An 18,146-nucleotide genomic window follows, 5' to 3' on the forward strand; every position below is an offset into this window, starting at 1 on the left:
AGTTTCCCCAGAGCTAATTAATCAACCCGCATCTGGCAGAACAATGGATTCATCCCCAAAGTAGGTCGCCGGCTCTGTCCTTAAGCTGAACCACAACACTATATATATATATATATTTATATATATATATATATATATATATATATAATGTATATATAATGTATATATATTTATATATATATATATATATATATATATAATATACATTTATATATATATATACATTTATATATATATATATATATATATACATTTATATATATATTATATATATATATTTACATTTATATATATATATATATAATATATATATATATATATAACACTATATATATAACACTATATATATATATATTTATATATATATATATATATATATATATATACATTTATATATATTATATATATATATATATATATAACACTATATATATATATATTTATATATATATATATAATCTATCTATATCATATATATATATATATATATATGTATATATATATATTATTTTATATATATATAATATATATATATTTTCGGTATGTGGTTTTGAGCAATTTGTTGCAATTAACCCTTATTATAATCAATATATATATATATATATATATCTATATATATTATATATCTTATATTATATATATATATATATATATATATATATATATATATATATATATTATTAATTATAATAAAGGGTTAATTGCAACAAATTGCTCAAAACCACATACCGAAAATATTAGAAATAGCAGCCAAATAAATCACTATTTTTCTCTACTAATAAGTCTCCAGAAACAACAAATTGTAACTCGTATATGGTAAATAGAAAGAATATACGAAATCCCAGCCTATTGGATTATTATAGACGAATCGTTTCTGGATTAGAACCGAAGGCTCATTCCCTTGTCAATATTGTTACGGAACGGACTGGAATCGCCCGTCGTCGCTCGTCCCGAACGGCTCGCACACTAGTTCCGCCACGGAACCCAAAGAGGCGGAGAGAGGAGATACAGATGGATACTGCCACCACCTCCTCAGCACAGAGATACAGAGGCACAATCCGAGATACAACCCAAAGAGGCAAGGCAACAACTGGCAACACTGGCTTATATTCAACAACTACTAGTTTATATGACAATCAATTGCTACACATCAAATACATTTAAGGCAAACAACAAATCAATACATCATACGGGTATACCACAGATCAATGCATTTAACAACATCATGTAACAATATATCAGTCCGGAGACACAACAAGTCATATACAGTATTTCAAAGGTACACGTCCGAAGACACAGTTCTTTTAAAGTCTTTTCTAAACATCACAGATAATGTCACATCAACACAATTCTGAACATGAATACCACAACTCGATAATCAACATATCGACAAGTCCTTGACTGTTCTTTTCACTGTTCAATACATCGTGACACGTATCAATGCACAAACACATACCTCAATTCCTAATTGAATCTGCCAGTGTCCCATTCCTCTCAATACTGCCAAATCCTTCTGTACATATCCCTTCTGCATATTCCAATCGCTTGCTCTTCAAATCCCAAGATCCCTGCTGATCTGTCCAAGATCCGTCTGTGTTCTTCCACGACCAACTACCAACTGCCCTTCTTGACGACCAACTGCGAACTGCCCTTCTTGACGACCAACTACCAACTGCCCTGATCCGTCCTTCCTGACGACCAACTACCAACTGCCAAGACCTCACTTCGTCTCTGTGCTTCTTCCACTCCCTCATCTCCCTCTGTTCTACCACCTATAGTCTTTCTATTTGCTATCTGATTCCTTACTCTATCTATATCGCCTACTGTCCCTTAGCCTCTCTATCTGTCCCTTAGTCTTATACTCTATCTCTCTCATGACAGCTCTACCAAACTCTCTGCCTGTCCTTCTCTCCTACTGTCAATACCCTCTCCATCTGCTCTTAGATTCCCTTAATCTGTCTTCCTCTTTCACATTCTTCACTGACCCTTAATTCACCTGAATCTGACAGGACAATGGGTTTATCCTAAAGTAGGTCATTGGGACATACTACACTAGCTAACCCCGTAACACTACCCCCTACCTAAGCTTTTGTCGACCCGACAAAAACATACTAAACTCGCACCTCCGAGCAGCAGACTCTCCAGGGGCTGGGGGTCCCCTTGGGTGGTTTCTCCTCCGGGGGTCTCACCTCCCACGGCCACCACTTCAGCACCAGCCACAGGTTGGCACCTTCCCTCTGCGGCTTGGGCAATACCACCGCCAACGCCGCCAGGCTTCCTACTAGCCGCCTACAATAGGTGCACCGTCCGAGGAAGTTCCTCAGATCCCTTACACAGGCAGGGTCCGGCCAATCCTTCACAGTGGCCACCTTCCTCAGGGCTCTATAGCCCACGTAGCATCTTGCTGTACCATCTCCATTCCGCGCAATTATCGCCGACGACCAGGGACCATTCCGCTTTTCCACTGTTCCCCGTCGCCGATATCTCCTCTTGCGCTGCTGTACTGAGACCTTCCTCCGGCCTCGCTGCCTCCTCAAGCGACAACCGCCCTGGTCGACGAAACGTTCTGCCAGGTCCGTGCGACCAGCATCCAACAACCCTCGCGACCAACGTCCTGCGCTCTTCACCAACAGTTGCCTCTTCCGCAACTGCATCAGCGGACCACGAACTCCCTTAACTTCATCTCTGCACCGGCAGAACTGACCCCGCCGCTGGTTTACCGTCCGGCGCAGTTCCACGATTTGCCCCCTGCAAATCGCCTGCGCAGCCTTCAATAACTCGGCCGACCCAACCAGCGCTCTGTCAACTTCTGCTTCCACCAGGGTCCAGCCGACCCTTAATTGAGTTCCTATTCCGCACTGCATGTCGGGCTCCACCGGCCCCACGCAACCATCGAGCACAGCGCTCCCCCAAGTGCCAACAAAGCACCAGCGACTCCTTGCGGACCGCCTCCTCAACTGCATCCGTGGGCCACCACCTCCTTCAACTGCGTTGCCGTATCGGCAGAGCTGGCCCCACCACTGGTTCGCCATCTGGCACGATTCCTCGATTTGCCTTCTGCAAATCGCCTGTGCCACTTCCAAAAGATCGGCCGACCCAGCCAGCGCTCCACCAGCTTCTGCTTCCACTAGGGTCCACCCGACCCTCAATCCAGCTTTCACTAGGCACTGCCTTCGGGCTCCACCGGCCCCCGCAACACCATCAACCACAAAGCTCACCCAACGCTGAAGCAGTCTTCCTGGTCTCGGTGGACCCACCACCGTTCGCAGCCGTCTCGCCTCGTCAACGGGCCTGGTCCTTTTCCTCACCAGCTTCCGTCCCGCAGGCCTCACAACACACACGCCCGGCCGCCAGTCCATCCACGCCTGTGGCCTCTCCACAGTGGGAACCATACAGTCCCTCCGGGCCCCAAGAGACAGGGGTCCAGACACCAAAGGACCCGCACACGGCATAGCACCTGCCGCGACCATCACACACAGAGCCGGAACCTCGGACTCAGCGACATTCGCCCCAGACCTCGCCAGCTCTTCGTCCTGAGCTCCGAGAGACAGGGGTCGAGATGCCAAGGGCTCTAGACACGGAACAACAGCATCAGCCATAACAACTTCCACAGGCCTTTTGGTTACTTCAACCTCTACGGGTTCCAAATCACAAGATTTCTTGGGTACAGCGTCACAAATTTCGGCAACCATCCCAGGTTCCGCAAACACAGCCGGTCCAGCATCACAGATTTCGGCAACCAACCCAGGTTCCGCAACACTTCCTTCACTATCTGTTTCACTCGATGCTTCGTTCGACGGGCAATCTCTGCCCACAGGACCGTCGCTATCCTCGGTCCAACACCGATCCTTCAAAGCTGACCCATCCGCAACCTCAAACTCCTGCTGATCTGCCCACAGGCCCTGTCGCCTCTTGTCCATCCTTTCCATGAACGCGTCCGTCTGCGCCATCTGGCCCCTCAACATCTCCACAATCAGGGCAAGCGAAATCTCCTCGTCTCCGGTCTGACAACCAGACAAATCCATAGCGAAAAAAAAGAAAAACCGATCGAAACGCAGCAATCAGGACGATCCCACCTCTGACACCAGTTGTTACGGAACGGAGCGGAATCGCCCGTCGTCGCTCGTCCCGAACGGCTCGCACACTAGTTCCGCCACGGAACCCAAAGAGGCGGAGAGAGGAGATACAGATGGATACTGCCACCACCTCCTCAGCACAGAGATACAGAGGCACAACCCGAGATACAACCCAAAGAGGCAAGGCAACAACTGGCAACACTGGCTTATATTCAACAACTACTAGTTTATATGACAATCATTGCTACACATCAAATATTTAAGGCAAACAACAAATCAATACATCATACGGGTATACCACAGATCAATGCATTTAACAACATCATGTAACAATATATCAGTCCGGAGACACAACAAGTCATATACAGTATTTCAAAGGTACACGTCCGAAGACACAGTTCTTTTAAAGTCTTTTCTAAACATCACAGATAATGTCACATCATACAATTCTGAACATGAATACCACAACTCGATAATCGACATATCGACAAGTCCTTGACTGTTCTTTTCACTGTTCAATACATCGTGACACGTATCAATGCACAAACACATACCTCAATTCCTAATTGAATCTGCCAGTGTCCCATTCCTCTCAATCCTGCCAATTCCTCTGAATACTGCCAAATCCTTCTGTACATATCCCTTCTGCATATTCCAATCGCTTGCTCTTCAAATCCCAAGATCCCTGCTGATCTGTCCAAGATCCGTCTGTGTTCTTCCACGACCAACTACCAACTGCCCTTCTTGACGACCAACTGCGAACTGCCCTTCTTGACGACCAACTACCAACTGCCCTGATCCGTCCTTCCTGACGACCAACTACCAACTGCCAAGACCTCACTTCGTCTCTGTGCTTCTTCCACTCCCTCATCTCCCTCTGTTCTACCACCTATAGTCTTTCTATTTGCTATCTGATTCCTTACTCTATCTATATCGCCTACTGTCCCTTAGCCTCTCTATCTGTCCCTTAGTCTTATACTCTATCTCTCCATGACAGCTCTACCAAACTCTCTGCCTGTCCTTCTCTCCTACTGTCAATACCCTCTCCATCTGCTCTTAGATTCCCTTAATCTGTCTTCCTCTTTCACATTCTTCACTGACCCTTAATTCACCTGAATCTGACAGGACAATGGGTTTATCCTAAAGTAGGTCATTGGGACATACTACACTAGCTAACCCCGTAACAATATAATATTTCCTATAAATCTAGAAATGCTAGGAAAAAAAACTCACCCATTACACCGGCTCGATCAAGCGACATCGAACGATCTAACGGACTGCTAGCATCTCTACATTTATATAGACAGGCGAATTCGTATCTCCCTCCAAAATTTTTTCCTAGCATTTCTAGATTTATGGGAAATATTGTGTTGAAAAGGAAATGAACTTTCGGTTCTAAATCAGAAACGATACGTCTATAATTAATCCAATAGGCTGAGATTTCGTTGTTTTCTTTCTCTTTACCATATACGGGTTACAAATTCTGTTTGTTTGTGGAGACTTTTTTATTAGTAGGAGAAATAGTGATCTATTTGGTTGCTATTTCTAATATTTTCGGTGTGTGGTTTTGAGCAACTTGTTGCAATTAACCCTTTATTATAATTATATAATTCTTATCAAATATGGTCTTTTCCATACCGAAAAATCTACTAGGTGAAATTTATTGATTTTATTAAATTAATTATATTTTACCCGTTTTTGTATATATATATATGTATGTATATATATGCATATACACATATATATATATATATATATATATATATATGCATATATATATATATATATATATATATATATATATGTATATATATATATATATTGTGTATATAACATATATGTATGTAATATCTATGATTCTATGTATGTATGTATGGATGGAAGGATGGATGGATGGATGTATGTATGTATCCATGTATGTACACTCATTGTATGTGTTTGTAGGCGATTTTCTCAGGATTGCTCACATGGACATAACTGGGTGGGACAGAGAAGACAGAGGAACAATCTGTTGGTAGAGAGATAAATTCCATCACTTCACTATTTACTTCTACATTTTCTCATTGGTCCCAAATCTTTAAAATAGGGAACTGAGAGAGGTGGGTGGGGATTTTAGGAGAGGTATAACAGTCAATGCAACCAATCATTTGAATGTAATCAAAATAGTGTTCTTTCTTTAATTAGCTTAACAACTGCATATCGTTTATTGTTCTTCTTACTGTTGTTGTGTAACCTTTCATTAAGCCACTAAGACAGTATAATGTATCAGTAGAATTAAAACAATATAAACATATAAACACGGTTATATACAAAACAGAAAATGTAATGGTTTATCTTGTCATTGCCAGTGAATACTTACGGCGTTGGTCGGAATAACGTCTTTAACGTTTTTTTAATTTTGCCTTTTTATTAGGTCCAATGGTGTTCTGCCACTTTTGTTTTACAGTTAAAGTTGGCCCCGTGGTGGGCTAGGTAACTGGCAACCACCACGCCAGAGTACCTCTTCGCTTCCCAGTTTCAGATCCTTGCAGAACTACAAATGATGAAATATAAAATGATGAGTTAAAGATTACACAAACATATACTAAAGATGCCCCAAATTACACAACAGTTCAACTACATTTACACATAGTTTGTTTCCCCAGTGATTAAACTATTCACACAGCGTTGATTTCTTACATCATCTCTTAGTTGAGTCCACTTTTCATTATCATTTGTTTTTACTTTACGTTCTACATTAAGACAAAAGTTATGATCATTATATTGAACAAAACGCACATTAGTGGTCAACGTTATTGCTTAACAATGATATTTAATGAGTAAATATTTACTTGCCAATCACAAATGTCACAAACTATTCAATAAAAACACAATATAAAGTTATTATAAGATCAAGTCAAATATACACAATATAAGGACAGAAATGTCACAATAATGAAAGACAACAAACCAACAAGAACCTATCTCTACAACTGGCTTGATAAAGCCAAATGGCCATAGCAAGAGAAATACTTACGGAAGAGTATTGTACATATAAGTACTAGCTTAAGGTGACCCGCTCTACGCGTGGGTGAGGGTGTGATTGTTACTTTCTGTTGCTTCCTTTGTTTCTTATCGCCATATTCACCCTCTTTGTTCCTCTCTCCTTTCTCTCTCGCATCCCCACTCTCTTACTCTTCCTTTATCTCGGACTCTCCCTCACTTTCTCTTGCTTTTTATCTTTCTCTATCTATCTATCTCCCATTTATAAAAATTAGATTTCCGTGCTTAATTACAAATCTTCTACTTTACCATGTTGAAAATTTGATTGAAATCTAAACCCCCAATTGTCCCCCAATCAATAAAATCCCTATTTTCACACCAAAACGACCACAGTAGCGCCCCAAAAGTCTCTCAAACAATTTCTCACCGCAAGTTACCCCCTCTTTAAATTGTAATCCCATTCCAGGCCCAATTACACAATTTTTACATAAAAATCCAATTTATATCATCGTTCGCCTTCTTCATTTGATAGATTAGAAATACATACCCGGCCTTGTTCGGGATTAAAATAGTTTATTATTGTTTTACTCGTTTTGGTATTATAACCCGATTTCATTCGGGTCTAAGCGGGCCACATTTTAAAGATGAGGAATTTTGCCCTAGAGTCCATGCCTTTCAATTGAGCAAATTCGAAGTTCCAATACAAACTCGCTAGCACTTTTAACATAGGTGTGCATATTTTTAGCACAATCCAACCACATATGCACACAGTATATATATAAATTAACACAATATATCTGTTTAATATATCTGTTATGACTGTGCGATGGAGGTGGGCGATATTAATTCACCGTTCTAAAAGACCTGTGGCGAGAATATTTAAACTTTTGCGGTTGTCATCGCTTTCTGTCTATAGATACAGACAGATGTACAGAGAGAGGTGGTGCAAGAAAGAGTGACAGAGAGACATCGTTATAGAGGGATCAAAAAATCACTCTTTTTGCCATAGCAACCACATCTTATAGCTTGCGAATTTTAACCATCGCGGGTCTCATTCTCACCACGCATTTAGTATCCTTGCCTCGGTTTGGCTGCCATTAACTCCAAAGCAAAATGTGCATAAAATTTTCGTCAAAGGACTGTCTTATAGATATGAATACACCACAAATAATATAAGTTACCAGAAAAGAGAACAGCACAACATAGCAAGGCCTTCAGACATAACAACTAAATCAACACCACATAGACATATCCACGCAGATCAATAATGTTTCTTTAATTAGTGGATTGGAGAGAAAAACAGGGTATATAAGGCATCGGATTTTGTGCGCAAGAGAGAGTCTACCATGGTATGGTTATGTGATGCATATGGATGAAGATAGCTTCATCAAGAAGTGGTGATCTCTCATTGTGGAGGGAATGTGTGGAGGGGGTAGACCCAGAAAGACGTGCAATAATGTGGTGAGAAAGGACCGTCAGACGTTGGGCCTCACAGAGGGGATGAAATGGGAGCGATACTTTTGGCAGTCTGCTGTACTTGAGATGATATGTCAAGCTAAGTCGTCGTTGTCCTTGCATACTGTCATGACCCCTGTATCATTCTTCATCTGAGATATCCTAATCTTGTGGGATCATGGGTGCTGATGCTTCGGAAAAATCACCCATGCTTGTGTCACATACAAATATCCGTGTCGGTGCTGCAGAAAAGCACGCAGTACATTATGTAAATTGGGTGGCATTAGGAAGGACGTCCAACTGTCGAAACCATGCGAAAAGAGATATGGAGCCCAGGTAGCTTTTCAGCTGACCAGCTTCTGTCAAAGCGTCGAACCCATGCCAGCTTTGAAAACAGTCGATACATTATGATGATGATGATGATGATGAATTAATAAGGAAACATCTTTTGATGAAGAAAGTGAAGTAAGGGAAGTAAGAATCGGTGTCACAGTTGAGGCAGAACACCAACGCGTAGTTGATAAATTGTTCAGTCTGATGGACTATTCCAGTAGGTGGGGAGGTCGCTGGCTGCCAAAGTAGGTGCCTCTCACCAAAGTAGACATTACAACAATACACAGATGACCATCAACTGCCTGAATAGTAGTCAGCCATCTGTAGTGAGCTTTATTCATATGGGAATAGCCCAATGTCATATTTCAAAACTAACGCAGCGAAAATTTTGAAAAGTTCCCCCAGTTCTGAAAAAAATCGATAAATTCGACATGGAGTCGAGAATCTAAACTTTTTATATGCAACACATCTGTGTCTAGAGGACGCAACTCGACCTTTTTATCGCCCACGGGACAGCTAGGAATATCGTATACACAGAAGTATTCGAGTGAAGAGAAGATATTGCAACCTACACATGCGCCTTCGTTCCCTAGAGGGAAGGACTAGATTGGGATTAGTCGTTGCCTACTAGGGGCTCTTACATACCCAGGCAATGCCGGGCTATGCTGCTAGTTTTATATAAAAGAATGTGACAGAGAGCTGTTTCAGGCAGAATTCTTCATGGATGGACAAGATGTATTTATTATCATGGCACCAGCACTATAAATGTTACTGTCTATCATATGAACCTCTCTTCTACCCAGTATCATTGCTATTCAGAATAATATCTCCTGTCTTGAATAGATAATTTCTCCTTCAAATTTTGATGACCGTGTTTGTATGGCCAACATTCGAGATGGATCACCTTCTCTACCATGGAGAGGTCGTGCCTTTGAGGACGGAAGGGGACGGAATAGAGAATAGTGTTTGTTACATAATAATATAACTAAGGGTTACCATTGTGACTGGATCAGGAATGGTAATGGAGGATGGGTTGGTAGGTGAGAATTGCGATATAAACAATGTCTGTTTCTGTCTGTCTTTCTCTGTCTGTTTGTATATTTTACACACACACAGACGCACAAATGCACACAGCCATACACACACACACACATAGTCACAAACAATGTGAAAACTTACCTGATCTAACATGGTCATGTGCTCCACCTCAGAATGAAAGTTGTTTTTTCTTTTTAACGCCAGATGCAGGCAATTATTTCCTCCATGTTCGACAACATTTACATTCGTGCCCCTGGCTATCAGCCGCTGCATTATTCCGAGGTGACCGTCCGAAACAGCTTCAAGCAATGGTGTCCTGTATTCTTTGTTCACAATTTCTAAATTCACTGAATCCTTTGTGGAGGTAAAAATGGAAAATGAAAATTTACATGAAAATCAGGGTTGATATCAATGTCATTACAGTTTTCTACTGGGTACTAGATCAAACTGATCAAATACATTTGATGTTTGTCAGTGAAATAAATCTTCCATAAGGACCTTCTATAACCTGATACATGTGTGTGTTAAAGACATGATAAACATATTAAGATGTCCTACATTTGCCCCTCACTATAGTAAGTTGTAGGGCAACAGAACTAGAGTAAACACATGATTAGCAGATCAAGTCAAGTAAAGAAGAATTATAATTTCTAATGTTTACTTTTGACGTTGCTACATTAATAAAGGGTTCATAAAACTGCTGAGCCGGTTAGCGTCCACATGCATAAAACTAATGCGCACGCACGCACGCACACACACATAAACATCAGTGTTACATATATAAATACATATAATGAATTGGGGAAACGGAGTTCACGAGAATATGCATCACAACGACCGTTTCGACCCATCTTGCAACGGTCGCTTGCGGGTGGGCTACTATACATGTTGTGTTGCAACCTCCAGTGCAGATGCATCTCATCGGGTGCCTTCTTTTAATGTAAAGATACCTCACTAAATATATTCAGTTTCACTTGACATGTTGTTGCTAGGAGCTTCTTGGATAACAACATGAGAGACAACAGCCTTCTGGCAACAACAACATTCCAAGCGAACCCGAATATATTTACAGAGGTATCTTCTTTAAAAGAAGACACCCGATGACATGCATCTGCACCGGAGGATGTACCACAACCAGTTATACAATATCCTACCTGCAAGGGACCGATACAAGATGGATTGAAACAATCGTTGCGATGAATAAAATTCTCATTAACTCCATTTTCTGCTTCCCTCATTCATTATAAACTGAACGAACACTGCAGAATACATGAGGTAGATCCAGTGTCACTTATAGCTCAACTGTGGATGACATGAGGTAACCGAATCAGCGAAAGAGCTTTAAGGGGTATACTTCTAAATGTATACCCAAATTCCAAATAATTACAAATACATACACACGCACACACACTCACACACACACACACACACACATACAGGGAAGATGATGCCTTGGACGGGAAGAATTACAGAAGTATCAAACTATTAGATGAAGCAATGAAAATTACAGAGAGGGTCACAGACAAAATAATTAGGATGTGTGTTAGACCAGAAGAGATGCAATTTGGTTTTGTGCCACAGCGAAGAACCTCTGATGCTATATTCCTGATAAGGCGGCTGCAGGAGAAGTACAAAGCCAAAGATAAACTCTTGTACTGGGCCTTTGTTAAACACGGAGAAAGGCTTTGACAGGATCCCTTGATCCCTTATTTGCTGGTCACTGCAAAAGCTAGGGATGGACGAATGGTTGGTGAGAGCGTTACAAGCCATGTACAGGGATGCTGTCAGTAAGGTGAGGTTTGGCATCGTGTGTAGCAATGAATTAGGGTACAAGTAGGGGTTCACCATGGATTAGTCCTTAGCTCCTTCCTGTTTATCAGAGTCCTCCAGGCAATAACAGAGGAATTTAAGATGAACTGCTTCTAGGAGATCCCCAATGCTGATGACCTTGTTATCATAGCCGAATAACTTTCAGAACTAGGTAAATTTTAGGTATATCAGTAAGGACTAGAATCAACGAGCCTTAAACTTCATCTAAAAAAAGCAATCTTAGTAAGTAGGAAAGCGGACAATTCACAAATCTCCTCAGGAAGATGGCACTGTTTGATCTGTAGAAAAAGCGTAGGTAGGAAGTTCATAAGATGTGCCCAGTGTAAGGTATGGACACATAAGTGTTGCAGCAATATCAGAGGAAGGTTAACGGGGATAATAGTTTTTCTGTGTGGAAGGTGCACAAGTACAATAAACAGCACAAATGTAGAGAAAATAGAGCCCATCAATTGCCAGGTAGGATAGCTACTGGGAGTTGATAGTTTCCGCTATCTAGGTGGCCAAGTCAGGAGTGAGGTTTGTTCTTCCTTGAGTGTAGCTGCAAGAATAAGAATAAGACGTGCAAAGTTCAGAGTGATCTTAACTCTAATGGTAACAAAGCGTCTCCCTGAGATTGAAAGCAGACGTTATGATGCCTGTGTGTAAACAACTATGTTACATGTCAGTTGAAACATGGGATGTGACCTCTCTGAGGACTTCCATAGGCTTGAAAGAAATGAAGCCAGTAGGCCTCGCTGGATGTAAAATGTCAGTGTGCATGTACGACAGAGTATGGGGGCCTTGAGAGAAAAGCTGAGCATTGAAGACATCAAATAGGGTGTGCAAGAGAGACGTCTGCGTTGGTATGGTCTTGCGATGTGTATGGACATGGCAGCTGTATCAAAAGTGCCGATCTCTAACTGTGGAAGGATCCTTTGGAAGACGGAGACCCAAGAAGACTTTCGATGAGTTGATGAAGAATGATCTCCAACCGTTGGACATCATAGAGGAGATGACAAGTGACCGAGAGCCCTGGTGATATTCTCTGCGGGAGAGGCCATGTCAGGCCAAGTGACGATAAGGATGTGGTCGTGCCAGTGTCCTATAAGTGGCAGCCGTGCATCATAGCCGTGGCTGTTCGCTTCCGGTGCCATGTCAATGACACCTGGGTATCATAGTTGTGGTCACCGATGGTGCCATGTAAATTGGCACCTGGGAATTATCGTCGTTGGTGGTGCCATTTAAATGGCAACCATCCGTGAATCGTAGTCGTGGCCATTGTCGGTGTCATGCAAGTGGCACCCGTGTCGGTGGCATCTGAAAGCACCAGTTACACACCTGGGGTGGTTAGCATTAGGAAGGACATCGAGCTGTAGAAACCATGCCAAATCAGACAGGAACGTGGGGCAGCTCACCGACTCATAATCTCCTGTCAAACCAGCCGACACATGCCAGTATGGTGAGTGGATGTTAAATGATGATAATGATGGTGATGATGATGATGATGATGATGGTGATAATGCACAAATAGAGACATAGACATACACAAATATGAAAATAACAATCAAAACTATCATTGTTTAATATATATATATATATATATATACATGTGTATATTTAGGGCTAAAAACCACTATGTGGACAGCCATATGCTAGAAGAAGATCACATACGATCTAACCATAAATCCATTCATCTCCAGTATATATATATATATATATATATATATATAGAGAGAGAGAGAGAGAGAGAGAGATAGATAGATAGATAGATAGATAGATAGATAGATAGATAGATAGATAGATAGATAGATAGATAGATATGTTTCTTTATTAGCCACACAGGGCTGCACACAGATAGAACAAATTACAAGGTAGAGCTTTTCTTTTGAAGGTTTAAAAAAAAAGGAAAAGGAAGGGGGAGTTTCGATCAAAAGGGATCGTAAAAGGAGAGAAAGAGGACAAAAAAAGGGGGGTTAAAAAAAGGGGGAGAGGAAAAAAAAATTTTTTTTTGATCAATACGGATCGTTATCACAGAAATGTCAATATGAAGTGTAAAGGGGAGGACAGGTGAGGTTTACCCGTGGAAAGAAAAGCCTACGGAAAAGACCACGGTAACCTCGGTCAATGGAGTCACATGTTATATTTCTTTTTTCTTTTTTTTTTTTTGCAAATAAGCAACTCTCTGTTTTCAATTTCTGGGTTCATAGGATCATGCTCAAGGTGGCTTCGTCATTCATACGTGCCATTCTTGCTACATTCACCCATCTTTTTTTAAAACATTCGCTAGACAAAACTTGCCTCTCTACTCTCACTTTCCTTTTCAAGTGGTACTTGAGGAAGTTGATGAGAGATTGACCAGAGAGGAAAGTGTTTGTCTCCAATCCTTTCAGAGGCGTCCACCAGATACATTCTTTCGCCATAGCCACAAGGATGATGAAAATAGCTCTTCCTTCCCGTTTGAAGGAGGGAGGCGTGACAATATTAACGATAGACTCAGCTGATAAACCGACTCGTCCCACACGTGACAGCAGTTGTTTGACACAAGCCCACAGATCGGAAATTGTTGGACACTGCACGAGTGCGTGCAGAACGGTTTCGTCGCTCTGACCGCATCTCGGGCAGGTCGGCCCCGTGTTTCTCGAGCCGTGTCTGTAAAGCTTATCCCGAACGGGTAGCGCTTCTCGGTAGCACTGCCAGGCCAGGGATCTCTGGAAGTTGTCCATGGGCCCTGGCCCGAAAGTCGTCCTGAACAGGCGGGTCAGGTACTCCTCGTCGACGTCCAGGTTCGCCCCGAGCTCGTCGTCGTACCTCCCCTCCACTAAACCCCTATAGAATGCTTTGGTTGTGTTGAAGTCACTTAAGGTCGACCCAGGACGGCAGAGTTGCTTGAGAGCAACGCGACACTCGCGTGCCATTCGCCCTTCCTCGGCCTCTTTTTGATCCACGACTGCAGTTCGGTCATGGAGACGAGCTGCGGGAAAGCGTGCCTCACAAACGGCGACCACACCTGTTCACCGTCGTCTACATAGAGCCAGAGATGTCGCAGTCTCAGCGCGTGTCTGCGCATCATCACCACGGCATGCCCAGCCTCCTTTTACGGGTGTTACAGCAAATGGATCGCCTGACCATCGGGACGCATCCTTTCCACAAGAAGCGAAAGAGAATGCGTTGTAGTTTGGTGATGGTAGGGTCGGGACAAGGTACGACGGTCAGGCGGTAGTAGATGACGGACACGATGTACGTGTTCGCCACCTCCGCCCGACCTTTTAGGGACAGTTTCCTCTCGGCCCATTGCCGGGCGAGAGTGACCACCCTACTCGTTATCTCGTTCCAGTTCTTCTCAGCTAGATAGATAGATAGATAAATAGATAGATAGGTAGATGATAGATAGATAGATAAATAGATAGATAGATAGAAAGATAGATAGATAGATAGATAGATAGATAGATAGATAGATAGATAGATAGATAGATAGATAGATAGATAGATAGATAAAGGTAGATAGAAAGATAGACAGATAGATAGGTAGATAGATAGATAGATAAATAGATAGATAGATAGATAGATAGATACATAGATAGATAGATAGATAGATAGATAGATAGATAGATAGATAAAGGTAGATAGAAAGATAGACAGATAGATAGAAAGATAGATAGATAGATAGGTAGATAGATAAATAGATAGATAATAGACAGATAGACAGAGGAGAGCTAGAGAGACAGAAACAGGCATACAGCTAGACAGACAAGCAGACAGACAGACAGACAGACAGACATACATGAGATATAGATAGATAGCTAGATAGATAGATAGATATATAGATGATAGATAGAGAGATAGATAGATAATAGATAGATATATGATAGATAGATAGAATAGATAGATAGATAGTATAGCAAGATAGACAGATAGATAGATAGATGAGGAATAGAAGATAGATAGATATATAGAGATTAGATAGAAAGATAGACAGATAGATAGAAAGATAGATAGATAGATAGATAGATAGGTAGATAGATAGATAGATAGATATATATAATAGATAGATCTATAGATAATAGATAGATAGAAGATAGACAGATAGATAGATAGATAGAATAGATAGATAGATAGATAGATATAGATAGATAGATAGATAGATAGAGTAGATAGATAGAGAGATAGTAGATAGATAGATAGATAGATAGATAGATAGATAGATAGATAGATTAGATAGATAGTTAGATAGAATAGATACAGATAGATAGAAGATAGATAGATACATAGATAGATAGATAGATAGATAGATAGATAGATAGATAAGAAAGAAAGAATAGATACACACCATCCATATATACATGGTTGTAGTGTAAGGAACATTTTCCCAGCCATACACTCTTCCACGTTGAATCCCTCTGCATGGAAACTCAGGCAAGTATATTCTACCCTTACCTAGGGCTGAACAAAATCTTATAAGCGGATTTGGGAAATGAAAACTGAAAGAAGCTTCATATCAGGAGTGTGTCTATGTGTGTGCCTATGTGTGTGTGTGTGAGTTATTGTTTGCATTTGTGTGTGTGTGTGTGTGTAGCGGTTCGGTAAAGAGGCTGAGAGGATAAGTGATATGCTTAAAATTAAAGAAAGGACTGGGATCGATGCAGTTGACTGAAAATTCAAGGTGATGCCCCAGCATGGCCGCAGTCAAATGCCTGAAACAATTAATATATATATATTCCTGATGTCTGTTATATTTTGGTTCATCTCATAATGACCTTGTTTCATTTGACCATTAAAGATATTATTATCAGTGGTGGTGGTCAGTTGGACTGTCCACACCACTAATATCAACATCAACATGATCAATATACAATTCCTCCACAAACACAAGTGTTTTGTAGTACATGTGATTAAATCCATCCCCATTATTTCACTGGTACCTTGATAATATTTATATTATACAGATCAATAAAATGCTGGAGATTGTATATAATATGTATTTATTAACTAACCTGGTTCAGCAAGAGAGACACCAATTTATAATCTCGCCTGAAAGTAATGGATGAGGAAAGAAAAACATGAAAAAAAAGCAAACATCACACAGCTTGAGATAATAGTTATTAGGTCATTAAAGAAAACAAATGTAATTAGGTCACAATAACTTAATTACAGCAATTATTACACACATACTCACACACACACATATATTTATTCAATACACACTCTACACAGTAGAACAATGATATATACACACCTGAGTAAACCCAGAAATGTAAAGACAGGAAAAATACTGCTAAGAATTCTCACAGCTCATATAAACATGAAATTTACAAAGAAAAGAAGGGCTACAGGTAATCATATGAACACCAGTACATGACTGGTATTGTATTCTATCAACCTTGCAAAGATGGAAGGAGAATTTGACCTTGGCAGGATTTGAACTCTGAACGTAAAGAGTCGTAAATAAAATAACACAATTTATTTTCTCTAAAAGAAATAAGAAACAAGAACTGGAGAAAAGAAGGAAGACAGTTTATTAAAGGAACCCCTGGGTATTACTGGTACAGATTATATTGACCCCAGAGTGATAGTAAATATTCTGGTAGGATTTGAACATGGAACATAAAGAGATAAATGTAAATACTGTAAGGGGATGATTCTGTATTTAGCCCAGGGTCGGAGTAAATAGGGAAACTACAAAGGAGAGAGAGTGAGGAAGAAAGAGAGAAAGTAGTTCTAGATGGGAGGAAAGGAAGAAGAGAGAGGATTTGAACCTGTGACGTTGAAGAAATGGAGAACGAGATGAAGTAAAGTGTCCAATCAGGCAACAACAATAACAATTATGGTGATGATTAATTAATAAAGTAGGTTACAGTGCGAAAGAGAGAAAAAAGACAATGACCCCATGGTGGGATTATGACATGAATGACTGAATGAAAAAGAAATAAACATTATTGAAAACATAAAAGAAACAGATTTGGATATTCCAGATCCAATGGGGACTTACCGCTGAACTGCCATATGCAGTGGTGTGTCTCCATTGTTGGCAACCACATTGGCATCGATGCCATTGTGACCCAACAAAATGTCGACAGTGCGCAAGTATCCTAACGAACAGGCCCAGTGCAGCGGTGTTTGACCATCTTCATTTCGAGGATTAACCTGAAAAAGAAAAGAATAAAAACATTAAAAATGGTGTCTGAAAGGGGAGTCGGGTGGTGAAGAATTAAAAGAAAAACTCACAGAAAAAGAGAAGAGAAGGAATGAAATTAATTAAACAGGTGGAATGATTGGGGTGGGGAGTAGGTAATAGTGATTTCCATTGTATATACACACACGTGTATACACACATACATACATATGTACATATAAATATATTTATACACACACACACAAACACACGCATATAGGATGAATAACTCAATAAATAAACACATAGAGCAGCAAAATGTGTGTGTGTGTGTGTGTGTGTGT

At 40.7% G+C, this 18,146-nt stretch overlaps 2 protein-coding genes across 2 annotated transcripts; both read right to left on the minus strand.

The window, feature by feature from the left end:
- Positions 1–766: 766 nt before the first annotated feature.
- On the minus strand, positions 767–3,144 carry LOC118760873. Its single transcript, XM_036498475.1, has 2 exons — positions 1,670–3,144; positions 767–1,611 (listed from the first exon to the last, which is right to left on the minus strand). The coding sequence occupies exon 1, from the start codon at positions 3,030–3,032 to the stop codon at positions 2,112–2,114; it is 921 nt and encodes a 306-aa protein (XP_036354368.1). The 5' UTR covers positions 3,033–3,144; the 3' UTR covers positions 767–1,611; positions 1,670–2,111.
- A 3,378-nt stretch (positions 3,145–6,522) lies between these two features.
- LOC115226995 (E3 ubiquitin-protein ligase MIB2-like) lies at positions 6,523–18,049 on the minus strand. The gene is made up of 4 exons (XM_029797948.2): positions 17,680–18,049; positions 16,685–16,721; positions 10,026–10,238; positions 6,523–6,609 (listed from the first exon to the last, which is right to left on the minus strand). The coding sequence occupies exons 1-4, from the start codon at positions 17,691–17,693 to the stop codon at positions 6,523–6,525; spliced, it is 351 nt and encodes a 116-aa protein (XP_029653808.1). The 5' UTR covers positions 17,694–18,049.
- Positions 18,050–18,146: the final 97 nt, after the last annotated feature.

Source organism: Octopus sinensis, unplaced genomic scaffold, assembly GCF_006345805.1.
Source record: "Octopus sinensis unplaced genomic scaffold, ASM634580v1 Contig01099, whole genome shotgun sequence".
Classification (NCBI taxonomy): Eukaryota; Metazoa; Mollusca; class Cephalopoda; order Octopoda; family Octopodidae; genus Octopus; species Octopus sinensis.

Excerpts from the sequence above, each read along its gene's own strand:
- LOC118760873 (XM_036498475.1), bottom strand. The coding sequence starts at position 3,032 with ATGGCGAACCAGTGGTGGGGCCAGCTCTGCCGATACGGCAACGCAGTT.
- LOC115226995 (XM_029797948.2), bottom strand. Across the intron at positions 10,239-16,684 it reads TGTCTCTCTTGCTGAACCAG|GATTCAGTGAATTTAGAAAT; the intron begins GTTAGTTAATAA and ends ACCTCCACAAAG. Across the intron at positions 6,610-10,025 it reads ACATGACCATGTTAGATCAG|TTCTGCAAGGATCTGAAACT; the intron begins GTAAGTTTTCAC and ends CATCATTTGTAG.